This window comes from Rhinoraja longicauda, chromosome 17, assembly GCF_053455715.1.
Source record: "Rhinoraja longicauda isolate Sanriku21f chromosome 17, sRhiLon1.1, whole genome shotgun sequence".
Taxonomy (NCBI): Eukaryota; Metazoa; Chordata; class Chondrichthyes; order Rajiformes; family Arhynchobatidae; genus Rhinoraja; species Rhinoraja longicauda.
Genome location: NC_135969.1, coordinates 36,976,370 through 36,992,033, shown reverse-complemented (window position 1 = coordinate 36,992,033; position 15,664 = coordinate 36,976,370). Strand labels below are relative to the sequence as shown.

At 44.4% G+C, this 15,664-nt stretch overlaps 1 protein-coding gene across 3 annotated transcripts in view; it reads right to left on the bottom strand.

Moving 5' to 3' along the window:
* LOC144601928 (FERM domain-containing protein 4B-like) overlaps positions 1-15,664 on the bottom strand; it is a 272,807-nt gene that overhangs the window by 15,317 nt on the left and 241,826 nt on the right. For all 3 annotated transcript variants that reach the window (XM_078414519.1, XM_078414517.1, XM_078414518.1), the window contains exons 15-20: positions 13,158-13,291; positions 11,752-11,871; positions 8,873-9,101; positions 8,364-8,420; positions 5,246-5,399; positions 1,502-1,672 (exon numbers count right to left, since the gene is read on the bottom strand). In XM_078414519.1, the coding sequence (XP_078270645.1) occupies positions 1,502-1,672; positions 5,246-5,399; positions 8,364-8,420; positions 8,873-9,101; positions 11,752-11,871; positions 13,158-13,291 (865 nt within the window). The remainder of the gene's footprint in view (positions 1-1,501; positions 1,673-5,245; positions 5,400-8,363; positions 8,421-8,872; positions 9,102-11,751; positions 11,872-13,157; positions 13,292-15,664) is intronic.

The following is a 15,664-nucleotide window of genomic DNA, read 5'->3' as shown; positions in this document are numbered from 1 at the left end:
TTCCTCTCAACCCCATTCTCCTGCCTTCTCCCCATATCCTTTGACATCCTTACTAATCCAGAATCTCCACCTTAAAAATACCCAATGACTTGGTCTCCACAGCCGTCTGAGGCAATGAATTCCCCAGACTCATCACCCGCTGATTAAAGAAGTTCCTTTCAAAACTACCTGGTCAAATTCACACTGTTGTTTGTGGATTCTTGTTGAGTGGGATTCACTGCTACCGTTTGTCATTACCATACAATTGCACTCAAATGTTACTCATTGGCTGTAAGCAACCTTAGGAGATCTAAATGTTGTGAAAAGCATTTATAAATACAAGTTCCTCTTTCTTTCATCGTCCAAATACATTTCCTCCCGGGATTGACATCCTTCCTAAAGCCTCCCCAGCTGTGGCCCACCATTGTTTAGTCACGGTTCAACGTTCCCTTCTTGTTTTTGCACTCAAATGTTTCCGATGCATCCACAGATCTCAGATGCCCATTTCAACAGCTTTCTCGACTCACCAGTCTGAAGAAGGGTCTCGACCCAAAACGTCACCCATTCCTTCCCTCCAGCGATGCTACCTGTCCCGCTGAGTTACTCCAGCTTTTTGTGTCTATCTTCTTTCTCAACTGGTCTTTAGTGTAGATATCATATCATATCATATACAGCCGGAAACAGGCCTTTTCGGCCCTCCAAGTCCGTGCCGCCCAGCGATCCCCGTACACCAACACTATCCTACACCCACTAGGGACAATTTTTACATTTACCCAGCCAATTAACCTACATACCTGTACGTCTTTGGAGTGTGGGAGGAAACCGAAGATCTCGGAGAAAACCCACGCAGGTCACGGGGAGAACGTACAAACTCCTTACAGTGCAGCACCCGTAGTCAGGATCGAACCTGAGTCTCCGGCGCTGCATTCGCTGTAAAGCAGCAACTCTACCGCTGCGCTACCGTGCCGCCTAGAGATTTAGTTGAGTTTAGAGATTCAACGTGGAAACAGGCCCTTCGGCCCACAGTTGTCCAGCAATCACCTGTACACTAGTTCTATCCCACACACTAGGGACAATTTACAGAAGCCGATTAACCTACAAAACCTGCACGTCTTTGGAGTGTGGGAGGAAACCGGAGCACCCGGAGAAAAAACACGCAGTCACGGGGAGAACGTTAAAAACTCCGTACGACAAGCACCCGTGGTCAGGATCGAACCCGGGTCCCTGGCGCTGCGAGACAGCAACTCCACCCCTCCGCCACTGTGCCGCCCACAAGCTGTCTGTCAGTCACATTTGTATCTATGTTGCCACCACCCCTTAAATCCAAGGCTCTATGGCTTGAAATTTGATAACACATCCATGGTGTCAAATTGCAAATGTCTTTTGGTGGCTCAAGTACAAAACATTAATTGCACATCCTTCTACAATTGACACAATCAAATACATTTTTGATTTTGAGCAGGCTTACTCTTGTACATTTAAGTTAACCTTTCAGAAACATTCAATCCCTAAAGGAACATACCGTAACTGGCTGCTGCTGTAAGCATTGCGAGTCAGTACTGGTGTGGCTGGCATACTTCTCCCTCCGTGGCATTGTCTACCCTGAGATCTATAAGGGCTGCTGTGAGTGGAGCTCAGTCCCCTGTGTCCGTGCAGAATATCCTGCAGGTAGCAACCGTCATTGTTGCTGTATCTGCAAAATAATTCCATTTGAAAATTGGTTATGTTAACACTGAGCCAATTTTAAAGAATCTTAACTGCAATCACAAGATAATATTTTGTGTTCAGACTTCAGAGATGCAGCGCGGAAACAGGCCCTTCGGCCCACCGATTCTGTACCGACCATTGATCACCCCCAAATGCTTACACTATCCTGCACACTAGGGATAACCTACAATTTTTTTGTACTGAAGCCTATTAACCTACACATCTTTGGAATGTGGAAGGAAACCGAAGCAAACCCACATGGTCACAGGGAGAACGTAATGGTCACAGGGAGAACGTACAAACACTGTACGGACAGGACAGCACGAGTAGTCACGATCGAACTTGGGTCTCTGCCGCTGTGAGGCAGCAACTCTACCACTTCATCATCGTGCCGCCCACAATTTCTCCAGTTTGCAACTGGACAATGCCAAACTATGTACACTACACATTTCACTTTTCTGTTCATTAAACAAAATACATAAACGTCTAGGCAATAAACATGGGCTGTTAATGGAAATACAGTACTTCAAGAGTAAGAGGGATATTGTTTATCAAATGAGCTAATATTGTAGGCTTTGCTTATTGTCAAAATTTGTATGCCTGTAAACAACATGAAGAATTCTGCATCAGTGCAAACTGTGCCATGATAAATCGAACATCCAAGCCAGTTTTTAAATGATTCACATATTTTTAATGCTCAAGGTTTTTGATTTGATTAGTGCAATTGCTGCCTTATCTAGAGTTTGCAAGTCTTGCAAGTTTATATCTCGGTGCAAAGATTTACCAGTTAATAAGCACCACATGTTGCCTCAGAGGACCAGAATATAAATTCCCAGGTCTGCCAATGATTAATGACTTGGCTTACAGATGCTCCAACCGAAACGGTTCAAACATCGGAGTATAAATCTCAAGAGTCAAACTATTAGAAAATGGAGTCTGAAGAAGGGTCACGACCCAAAATGGCACCAATCTATGTTCTCCACAGATGCTGCCTGACCCATTGAGTTACTCAGTAAACCAGCATTTGCAGTTTCTTGTTTCGATAACAAAATGGACTGGCAGCTTGGATTTATATCGCATCTTTGATGTATGAAAACATCGCCAAGTGCAAAAGAATAGCATGAAACAGACGACGACATGTGACCTTAACACAACGCCTTTTGTTTTTAAGGTGCAGAGAAGGGATAACAAATAGCAAATTTAGTTGAATTATGATATAGTAAATTAGTTTATATTTACTGCAATTTGGACTACAAGATGCCAGGGTAACAAAGACAATTTTGTAGACACAAGGAACTGCAGATGCTGGTTTACCCCCAAAAAAGGACAAAGTGCTGGAGTAACTCAACGGGTCAGGCAGCATCTCTGGAAGATATGGATAGGGACCCTTCTTCAAATAATTTTGTGCCATTTAATTTCCTAGATCTATTTTAATACACTGGCTCAGATTGCCAAATTTGCTCCACTTTAAATACACACCAAACACATTGTTTTCTTTCTTGAATGCTTCTGTAACTTTCTTTCATTGTGACCTATCTGCTGCCAAAGCAACCTGTCTCTTTTGGAGAAGAGTCATGGTTTCAACCCACTGTTGATCACCGCTTGATTGTGCAAGTATTAATGTGCCAGAGGCCAACATCATGAGACACTTGCTTGCAGTTCTGTGCGTGTGCTTTTATCTGTCATTGAATGCTATGTAGAACATTATGCAATAATGACGCGTGCATCAAAAACCGTGAAGAAGTCTGAATCATACTGCGTGTCATTCTCTCAGGATTTTCCAGGATAGAGTCGAGTGGAAAATGTGTCATGATGTCACTCATGCATATTAACTAAGTAATCCTATAAGAAAATAACTGCAGATGCTGGTACAAATCGATTTATTCACAAAATGCTGGAGTAACTCAGCAGGTCAGGCAGCATCTCGGGAGAGAAGGAATGGGTGACTTTTCGGGTCGAGACCCTTCTTCAGACTGATGTCAGGGGGGCGGTCCCGCCCCCCTGACATCAGTCTGAAGAAAGGTCTCGTCCCGAAACGTCACCCATTCCTTCTCTCCCGAGATGCTGCCTGACCTGCTGAGTTACTCCAGTATTTTGTGAATAAACTAAGTAATCCTGCTGGATTAATTTACATAAAGTCTTCTTGGATTGAGAGTTGAAAACAAACACTGGCTAATTGACTCATGCCAGCTTTGAAATTTATAAGATTTAAGTTTTACCAAACTGCCATGTTCATTGTAATTTGATAAAGTACAATTGGAGACCAATTTTGCTTGAGTCAGGGAAACCACTATAAAATGATTTTGCTCACAGCAAACTGGTATAGAACTCAAGATAAACACAAAGTGCTGGAGTAACTCAGCGGGTCAGGCAGCTTCTCTGGTGATAAAGGATAGGTGACGTTTCAGGTCGGGACCCTTTTTCAGAATAGAACTCGGTTAAGTATTCTCAGCCTTGCCTGTTTATTTTCAGAGCTTTTTATTTTTATATATTCCATTTGGAAAAGAAGTTGGTACTTTTCTCAAAGGCAATCCTTGCTTTCTTTGATCACATATTTATAAATGATCTTAAAGACTCCTGATAAACATAAAACGAATTTAAAACAAACTTAAATGTGGTGAGTCGAAAGTGCTCATTGGAGATGTCCTCATTCTTTAGGGAACGGGGGTTCCTCTCTTCCATTGTTCCTTGTCCAGAGTAGGGGAATCTACGACTAGAGGACATAGGCTTAAGGTGAGGGGGGAAAGATTTAATAGGAACCGGAGGGGTAACTTTTTAACACAAAGGATGGTGTGTGCTTGGAACGGGCTGCCGGAGAAGGTAGTTGAGGCAGGTACTATCGTAACGTTCAAGAAACATTTAGACAAGTATAGGATAGGTTTAGATTACACCCCAGTCCCCAAATACAGGCAGGCGGGACTAGTGTAGATGGGACATGTTGGCCGGTATGGGCAAGTTGGGCCTGTTTCCATGCTGTATTACACTATAACTAAGTTAAGGTGTTTGGGTGAAAGAGATTGCAGCAATTGTTTGACATGTTAGAGGCTGTTGACTGGAGTTCAGCATGTTTGTGCGAGGATGAAGGATAAAGGAAGGTGAGGTTGGAAACCTTGGATGACCAGTGAGATTGTTAGTCAAATAGTAAAAGTTTAGTCAAAAGGTAAAAGGAAACATATAGCTGAAATTAGACACGGTTTAACAAAGCAGGAAAAGAAATTAGAGGGAGTAAAAGAGGATGAGAAATGTTCTCAGCAAGTATGGTAAATGAGAATCCCAGGGCATTTTATACCAATATTAGCAAGGGGTAGGTCCACTCAAGGACATAGACAGGGAACCAGCACAAAGCAGGAAATGTATGTGCTCAACCAAAGGAAAGGAATGCGACTCTGCACCCTTTCCAGCTTGAAGATGCTTCAGATAATTGTTTACAGGAGAAGTTGACCATAAATACACACATGTTACGCAGCCAACTTTGAAGAAGCAAACAAAATGGCTCTCATCCAGAATACAAATAGTCACAGATACACACAGATTCCTAACGAATCAGGAAATGGTCTACCTGGGATGGACGAGATGTCCTTTCTCGTGTAGCTGTTCACTTGCAGAACTCCTCCTCTGTCGACTCTGTTTCAGCTCGAGGGACTGTGGTGGAAGTGGCCTCGGTGGTTGCTGGCTGGAAAAGGATCGTTTTCTTTGTACACTACGCACATCATCTGCCATAATAAAACAATGAGAACTTTAGAAATTGTAAGCAGCTCAATACATCTTTCAATTCATCTGCAAATACCACAATACACACTATTACAATTTCACCTCATGATTCACATTTAGATCGTAAAATACGTTGTGAGAATTGTTGCTGGAACAGATTGTTTTGTTTAGAGATACAGCATGGACACAGGCCCTTCGGCCCACCGAGTCCGCGCCGACCAACGATCACTTGTACACTAGTTCAGTCCTACACACCGGGGACAATTTACAGAAGCCAATTAACCTGTGGAAGGAAACCAGAGCACCAGGAGAAATCCCACTCAGTCACAGGGTGAATGCGCAAACTCCGTACAGACAAGCACCTGTAGTCAGGATCGGACCCGGGTTTCTGGCATTGTAAGGCAGCAACTTTACTGTTGCACCACTGTGCCGCCCTTTTTAAATCTTGGATCAATTTTAGGGCTCAAATACTATCTACTATACTTCTACTATCTAGCTACTGACGCACATTGGCAAACAGTCTTACACTGGCTGTGTCTCTTTATTGTATGTACTGAGACTGGGTGTGTCCACAGCTAAATAACTTTGATCAGAACACAGTTAAACATTCATGTCTTCTCACTTGACAAGAGCATTGACAAGTCAAGTCAAGTCAAGTCAAATTTATTTGTCACATACACATACTCGATGTGCAGTGAAATGAAAGTGGCAATGCCTGCGGGTTGTGCACAAAAAGAATTACAGTTACAGCATATAAATAAAGTTAATAAGTTACTAAACATAGCACAAAAAGTGTCGACAAAAATTTAGTCTCTGGGGTTATCAAAGTTGACAGTCCTGATGGCCTGTGGGAAGAAGCTCCGTCTCATCCTCTCCGTTTTCACAGCGTGACAGCGGAGGCGTTTGCCTGATCGTAGCATCTGGAACAGTCCGTTACTGGGGTGGCAGGGGTCCCTCATGATCTTGCTTGCTCTGGATCTGCACCTCCTGATGTATAGGTCCTGCAGGGGGACGAGTGTAGTTCCCATGGTGTGTTCTGCCGAACGCACTACTCTCTGCAGGGCCATCCTGTCCTGGGCAGAGCTGTTCCCAAACCAGACTGTAATGTTGCCGGACAGGATGCTCTCTACAGCCCCAGAGTAGAAGCAATGAAGGATCCTCAGCGACACACTGAATTTCCTCAGTTGTCTAAGGTGGTAAAGGCGCTGCTTAGCCTTACCCACCAGTGCGGCAATGTGCGTTGCCCACGTCAGGTCCTCTGCGATGCGGACTCCCAAGTATTTGAAACTGCTCACCCTATCCACAATAGACCCATTTATCTCGAGTGGCGTGTACGTCCTTGGATGTTTAGCCCTTCTGAAGTCCACAATCAGCTCCTTTGTTTTAGTGACATTCAAGAGGAGGCTATTGTCCTGACACCAGAGTGCCAGATCAGCCACCTCCTCCCGGTAGGCCTTCTCATCGTTGTTGGAGATCCGGCCCACCACCACAGTGTCATCAGCAAACTTGATGATGGAGTTTGAGCTGAACCTGGCCCCACAGTCATGTGTGTACAGGGAGTACAGTAGGGGGCTAAGGACGCAGCCCTGGGGGGATCCTATGTTCAGGGTGAGGGAGCTAGATGTGTGTTCCCCCATCCTGATCACTTGGGGCCTGGCAGTGAGAAAGTCCAGGACCCAGGCACACAGAGGGGTGCTAAGCCCCAGTTCCAGCAGCTTCTCAACCAGTCTGCTGGGGACTATTGTGTTGAATGCTGAACTAAAGTCAATGAACAGCATCCTCACATAGCCCCCCTGGCTGTCCAGATGAGAGAGAGCGGTGTGTAGAACCTGGGAGACCGCATCATCCGTGGACCTGTTCGGACGGTATGCGAACTGTAGTGGGTCCATGTTGCGAGGAAGGAGGGCGCAGATGTGCTTCTTGACTAGCCTCTCAAAGCATTTCATGACAACCGAGGTGAGGGCCACCGGTCGGTAGTCATTTAAACACGCTGGAGAGGCATTCTTTGGCACCGGTACAATGATGGATCTTTTGAAGCATGCAGGGACCACGGACTTTGCCAAGGAGAGGTTGAATATTGTGGTGAGCACTGGAGCAAGCTGAGTAGCACAAGACTTTAGTACTCGCCCAGATATACCATCTGGGCCTCCAGCTTTCCTCGTGTTCACACGCGTCAGAGCCCACCTGACGCCCCACAAGGACAAGACGATAAGCACACAAGAGTTAGAATACTGACTGCTTTTACCGAGGACTGATATTTCAAAGTCAATTGTTCTGCCTGGAAGGAATTAAGTTTTGAAATCACTCATGCAATTTTCCATGTTAATAAACTGGTTAAACTGGACGGCCAAGAGTATAGATGCTGGAGTGCCACACAGACTGCTGGTGAGATCAGTGGGTCAGGCAGCATCTGCGGAGGCAAAGGGAATGGTGAATGTTTCAGATTGAGGCTGTGCATTAGGGTGAGATAGGTTACTTTAGTTGAGCGGTTTAGTTCAGTTTATTCACACGTGTTACAGTGAAAAGCTTTTGTTGTGTGCAAACCAGTCAGCAGAAAGACAATACAAGATTACAACTGAGCCTTCCACAGTGTACAGGTACATGATAAAGGGAATAACGTGAATAATGTTTAGTGCAAGACAAAGTCCAGTAACTTCCGATCAAAGATAGTCCGAGGGTCTCCAATGAGATAGATAGTGGATCAGAACTGCTCTCCAGTTGTTGGTGGGATGGTTCAGTTGGTTGATAACAGCTGGGAAGAAACTGTCCCTGAATCTGGAGGTGTGCATTTTCACACTTCTGTACATCTTGCCCGATGGGAGAGGGGAGAAGAGGGAGTGGCCAAGGTGAGACTCGTCCTTGATTATGCTGCTGGCCTTGCCGAGGCAGCAATCCCTGACATTAAAGTGCTATGTAGCACATGCGGGCACTGTTAATAAGTATAGCATTCTAACTCGAGTTCTTACCATCATCGGCTGTGTTTGTGTCTGATAAAGAACTGGTTTCCGAGGGTATGATCTCATCTACAGAGGGGGAAAAAGTGAAACGTTTCACAATGAGTAAATCGTGAATGCAAAAGCATCGACAAAATGATTACTGGCAACATTATTCTTCTATTTACTGGAAATCATGTCAGTGCAAAACATTAAGAATGGTGAGAAAAGTTCTTTTAGGAAGGAGATGAGGAGGAATGTCTTTAGTCAGAGGGTGGTGAAACTGGAATTATTTGCAACAGAAGGCTGGAGGCAAAGTCAGTGGATATATTTAATAGAGATAGATAGATTCTTGATTAGTACGGATGTCAAAGGCTATGGGGAGGAGGCAGGAGAATGGGGGTTAGGAGGTCGAGATAGATCAGCCACGATTGAATGGCAGAGTAGACGATGGGCCGAATGGCCTAATTCTACTCCTATCATTTATGAACAAGATCTTATGATGATTTCAAGTGCAATTAGAGCAGTAATTGGTTTCTTACCAGGAAGTATGAGGGAGGCTCTCTGAACCGGTTTCCTCCCACTCTTTATTCTGTACTCATTACTCGCATTCTCTATATCCTGAAGCTTCTTGAGAGCCTCAATGTAGTCTTGCTTCCTCTTCCTTTTAACGTTCTTGCCTATTTCGGGATCGTTGGCCAGTCTCCTCGCAGCTTCCACTATTTTCTGCTGAATGACAAACTTGCTTTCCAGGTTTTGTAAGTGCGGATCCTAAAATGCAGCGCGGTGGGAAAGAAAAGTACAATTCTTTACTTATCATTGCCCACAGATTCTTACTTGGTTGGCGACACTGAATGCTTTGTGTGGATGCGGGAACACACTGCACCATGCCTCTGAAATGGAGATGTTTTTAAGTTATTGGGGCATAACATTGGAGGTAGTCTAAAGTGGGGGTATTACCAGCACACAGTACCTTCAGCATTAGTGACCAGTTTCTTCCCAGCTGTTATCAGGCAACTGAACCATCCTACGCACAACGAGATAGCAGTCCTGAACTACTATCTGTTTATTCACAAAATGCTGGAGTAACTCAGCAGGTCAGGCAGCATCTCGGGAGAGAAGGAATGGGTGACGTTTCAGGTCGAGACCCTTGTCTAGAATGGGTGTCAAGAAACCCATTTTTTTCATTTAGTTTATTGAACTAAATTGCCACGCAGCACAGACACAACAGGCCCTTCAGCCCAAATTGCCCATGCCGACCATAGATGCCCCATCTACACTAGCCCCATCTGCCCATCTTTGAAATGACGTTTGCAAAGTCATGCAGAAAACTATTGCAGGTCAGTCTATTGAGCATATCTTCCACTGAGCAATTGAGGATTTACAATAAATGTAAACGTGGCCGTCTCATCCAATGAAAATAATATTATTTCTTTCTGATGCTGCAAGGTTGTTTCACAAGAGGAATTCCCACATCTTTAACAAAGGGCCAGTGTGGTTGCAACATGAACATTCTTTCCAGATCATAATCATCTGCCGGTATGCATGGTGAAAAATTAACTGCAGCCTTGGCTCAACAAAAACACCACATTTGTTTTGGTAATGATCCCTAAGACGTGCGGGTTTGTAGATTAATTGGCCTCTGTAAATTGCCCCTGGTATGTAGGGGTTTAGTGTGAAATTCTCTGCCACAGAAGGTAGTTGAGGCCAGTTCATTGGCTATATTTAAGAGGGAGTTAGATGTGGCCCTTGTGGCTAAAGGGATCAGGGGGTATGGAGAGAAGGCAGGTACGGGATACTGAGTTGGATGATCAGCCATGATCATATTGAATGGCGGTGCAGGCTCGAAGGGCCGAATGGCCTACTCCTGCACCTATTTTCTATGTTTCTATGAAAGTGGGATAGAAACATAGAAAATAGATGCACGAGCAGGCCATTTGGCCCTTCAAGCCATTCAATATGATCATGGCTGATCATCCAAAATCAGTACCCCATTCCTGATTTCTCCCCATGTCCTTTGATTCCGTTAGCCCCAAGGGCTATATCTAACTACCTCTTGAAAACATCCAGTGAATTGGCCTCCACTGCCTTCTATGACGGATTCACAACTCTCTGGGTGAAAAAGTTTTTCCTCATCTCAGTCCTAAATGGCCTACCCCTTATTCTTAAGCTGTGACCCCTGGTTCTGGACTCCCCAACATCGGGAACATTTCCCCTGCATCCAGCCTGTCCAATCTCTTAAGAATTGTCTATGTTTCTTTCAGATCCCCACAGGATAATACAGAACGAGTGTGAATGGGTGATCGATGGTCGGTGTGGCCACATGGGCCTGTTTCCATGCTGTATCTTTCAATCAATCAATTCAATCAATGATAAATGTGAAGTTGGCAGAGAATGAATTCAGTGGAATCACTTGCTTGGGTGAGTATTTGTATGGGAATGCAGGCAGGGGAATCAAAAGTCAGCTGAAATTCTCACCCTGGGTTGTTTATCCATTGAACCTGCTGGAGGAAGGAGCTTAGGGCCGGCCAATCTTTTGGCAAGAGTGTAGTGTGTGCGGCCCCATGGATAAAGAATGCCCTTTGGTGTAAGCTGGGGTGGAGAGACTTTGAACACAATAGAAATAAAGAGCTGCAGATGCTGGTTTACACCAAAGGACAAAAGGTGCTGGAGTAACTCAGCAGCAGCATCTCTGGAGCACATGGACAGGTGACGTTTCAGGTCGAGACCCTTCTTCATTTTCCTTCATTGTCTGAAAAAGGGTCTTGACCCGCAACGTTAGCAACCCATGTTCTCTGGAGATGCTATCTGACCCGCTGAGTTACTCCAGCACTTTGTGACCTCTTTTGAGGAATTGGCATTGGTTTATTCAGTGCTTCTTATGTCGCCACAAGGTGCCGGTACACATATTGTTCCTTGCGTTTGGTGATATGGCAGATTATTAGGAAGAATACTCAATTAATAATACAGGGAACAAAGTGCTGGAGTAACTCAACACAAAACATCACCTATCCTTGTTCTCCAAAGATGCCGCCTGACCCACTGAGTTACTCAAGCACTTTGATCCTGATCCTGACTACTCCTTGATCCTGACTACGGGCGCCAGCTGTACGGAGTTTGTACGTTCTCCCCGTGACCTGCGTGGGTTTTCTCCGAGATCTTCGGTTTCCTCCCACACTCCAAAGACGTATAGGTATGTAGGTTAATTGACTGGGTAAATGTAAAAATTGTCCCTAGTGTGTGTAGGATAGTGTTAATGTGCGGGGATCGCTGGGCGGCGCGGACTCGGTGGGCCGAAGGGCCTGTTTCCGCGCTGTATCTCTAAATCTAAATTCTAAATCTAAAATCTAAAGGCGTCTATGACTTTTGTAATGCAAAGATTGATTGGTCGTTTCCTTCAATTGACCTCCTGGGTACTTGCCTCTTCACTTTGCAGTATGGAGTCGTCCAGTTTGAAAGCCGTGCCCACCCGTCGCCTGACACGTGGAAGATCTTCGCCCTGGGTATGTGGGTACTCTTTTGGTAGTTTTCCAGTTAACTCCTAAAATGGAAAGTACAATAGATTCCAGTCAACAAACAGCAAATTTAAAAAAAAGGATCCCATTTATACAGAGTTTCTCCACAATTTCAGGGCATTGTGGAAATCCAAAACTTCGGACGTGGAGCGGGCAATTTGCACACAAGGTCACACCAACCGGGTGCTTCCTTGCATTTCAAATAACCCCTGCATTCCCTCTCTTGGATGATGAGCCCCAATTCTCTCTGTCCCTCAGAATTGAGGCTTCAGCCCCAATTCTCTCTGTCCCTCCTCCACCCTAGATGTCCTGCTAGTTTCACTGATTGTATCCCCTCGTTATCACCTCTTCCACAGGCAACAATGGACCATTGTGGGCTCCATCTTTCCTCGGTCCTCTGTGCCAGCTCTGATTTGTTCTGAACCTTTCCATACCTCTAGTTTCCTTCCCCCTTGACTCTCAGTCTGAAGGAGGGCCTCAACCCAGAAACATCACCCATTCCTTTTCTGACTGACATGCTGAGTTACTCCAGCTTTTTGTGTCTGCATTTGAATGTTTCCACTAATTTTGTTTAGAGATACGGTACAGAAACAGGCCCTTCAGCCCACCCTGCCACGCCAACCATCGCTCTCACCCATTCACACCAGTTCTCAGTCACTTTTTCATCCACTCCCTGCATACCCAGTGCAGTTTACAAAATGCCAATCCATCTCCAAATCCACACGACTTTGGGATGTCGAAGGAAACCGGAGTACCCGGAGGAAACCCACGTGGTCATAGGGAGAACGTGCAAACTCCATACAGACAGCACCCGTCGTCACGATGTCTCTGGCGCTGTAAGGCACCAACTCTACCGCGGGGCCTCTGTGCCGCTACCGATCTTGAGCTGTTTAATGAAATCTTGGATGATGAACCCATCAGGTCTAATCTCCACTCCCCTGCCTGTTCCCCCAACCATTCTCTTCTCAGCTTCCACCTAGTCACCCCCCCCCCCCACCCCTCCTCAAAATTTGTGCTTCAAAATGATTTTGTCTGGAGTCTGAAGAATACAGGTGCAACCTGCTCAATTATTCGCCCCCTCGGTCCCGTCCGAGCCTGTCGGCATTGCTTTAATGCTGAAGTTCCTGGAGTGGGAGTTGAACATGCAACCTTCTGACTCAGAGGAGACATACTACCAACTGAGCCACAGCTGACACAAATTACAGTCACACAAGAAACACAAAGCAATGATTGAACATTTGCGGCTACAAGGGCTATTTAAAGCAGCAGAAGGCAGAAAACATTGAACTTATGTGTGCAAGGTTATACTTACTGCTTCTCGCAAACAGATCTTCTTTAACTCCTCCGTCCTTTGGTTGAGGGCATCTTCCAGCACACTTCGACGCAGTTTCAATGCAATAAATTTTTCTTTTTTCAGTTCATCGCTAACTTCAGAATCCTGAGAACCTACATGGACACACGCCATTGTTTATCACTGACATCCAAGCAGTATGAAGAAAAATACGAAGATTATTACATGCAATAAAGGGTCACTATTTACAGGTTTCAGAGCAGTTGCAACACAGAACCGCTTTAGAGACAGATGCACTCTCCTCAGGACCTGTACCTATAATCACACATCTCTGTGTGATCAGTATAAACAGAATGCAGAGTTTGCCAAGAGGAGTGTTATTACTAATCCCTCTGAAAAATACATATATTGTAAATAATTTGAAGAATACATATATTTTAAAAACCATTTCATAATTTTGTCAGAAAGAATTTGAATACATATATATTTTTTTTAAAATTCCAATTTTACATATTTTCAGAATAGACAATAGGTGCAGGAGGAGGCCATTCGGCCCTTCGAGCCAGCACCACCATTCAATGTGATCATGGCTGATCATTCTCAATCAGTACCCCGTTCCTGCCTTCTCCCCATACCCCCTGACTCCGCTATCCTTAAGAGCTCTATCTAGCTCTCTCTTGAATGCATTCAGAGAATTGGCCTCCACTGCCTTCTGAGGCAGAGAATTCCACAGATTCACAACTCTCTGACTGAAAAAGTTTTTCCTCATCTCAGTTCTAAATGGCCTACCCCTTATTCGTAAACTGTGGCCCCTTGTTCTGGATTCCCCCAACATTGGGAACATGTTTCCTGCCTCTAAAGTGTCCAACCCCTTAATAATCTTATACGTTTCGATAAGATCCCCTCTCATCCTTCTAAATTCCAGTGTATGCAAGCCTAGTCGCTCCAGTCTTTCAACATATGATAGTCCCGCCATTCCGGGAATGAGATGAATATATTCCTGCACAATATATATATTTACACACGCTGTAGTATATCTCTCTCTCTGCAGTATATCTTACCACAATGCTTAAATGAATTGTATATTAAAAGCAAAGCAAAAATAGAATGTTTAGATATAAAGAGTTGCAGTCTCATGTCTTCTAACGAATCCATTAACTAGAACTTGAAATCAATAGTGCATTATCGTCTGAAATGGTCTCTAGCTATTGATTTTTCACAGATGATTGAGCATCTGTAAGGGCTTAGATGCAAATGGTAATAGTTTCAGCTGACCCCAACACAGATTCACTGGATACGACAAACTGGCTTTAATATCGCTGAATCCTTTAAAACATGATTCTGTGCATTTTGTTCCAATGGGGCCTTTTGGCTCAAAGTATACAGTATAATTATATAAAATCTATACAAGTATAACACTCTAACATTATGTACGATATTAATGTGGCAGTGCATTGAAGAACAAAGACCGACATGTAATAAAAGTTAAAACTTCAATGACTTTAACCCTTTCCCAAAGTACTTATGTTCAGCTCATACAACTTCCCAATCCTGTAAAAGATTTACTTCGTAGGTACGAGTTGCAACAAAAAAAGGCCAAGATTTCAGAATTTTTGCAGCCAGTAGAATCCCAATCAGATAAACCAGGTTTACAGGTATGCATTGGACCATTAAATAGTACAGCACAGGCACAGGCCCTTCAGCCCACAATGTTTATGCTGCACATGAAGTCACGTTAAACTAATCTCCTCTGCCTGCACGTGATCCATATCCCTCCATTACCTGTCCATCCATGAACCAATCTACAAGTCTTTTAAATGCCACTATTGCATCTGCCTCCACCCACCACCCCTGGCAGCACGTATCAGGCACCCACCATTTGCCCCTTTAAGCTTTCCTCCTCCCATCTTAAAGCTCTGCCCTCTAGTCCTTGACAGTTATACCGGGGGGAAAAGATTCTGACTCTACATCTCTCATCGTTTTATATACTTCATTGGATCTTCCCTTAGCCACTGACGTTCCTTAAAAAACAAGTTTGTGCAACCTCTCCTTCTAGCTAACACCCAGGCAGCATTCCACTAAACCTCATTTGCACCCTCTCCACCAAAGATAATAGAGCAGAGCACTTGACCCTAAAAACCGTAGTACGTCATGGCGCCATTTTAGTAGGCAGAAACTCGCAGAAACATTTAAAAAGAAAAATAACAAAAATCTGTGAGTTGGTAGATGAGATATATTCTGCATTTTAATGGTATCATCACACATACTGTTCCCCCAAAACACTGATTACACTGCGAGAGGCATAGTGAACGGCGGGTTTTGCCTACTAAAATGTTGCGTACTACACTTCAGTACAGGTGATTTCAACCGTGGTTCGTCTCGCTGCTCTAGTATCTTTGCTCTCCACCAAAGCCTCCACACCCTTCCTGTAATGGGGTGGCCGGAGCTCAATACAAATAAAATTTTCATTTGCTATTGGACTTCAGACACCCATCATCTAACATCTTTGCAACCTCTGCGGAGTCTTG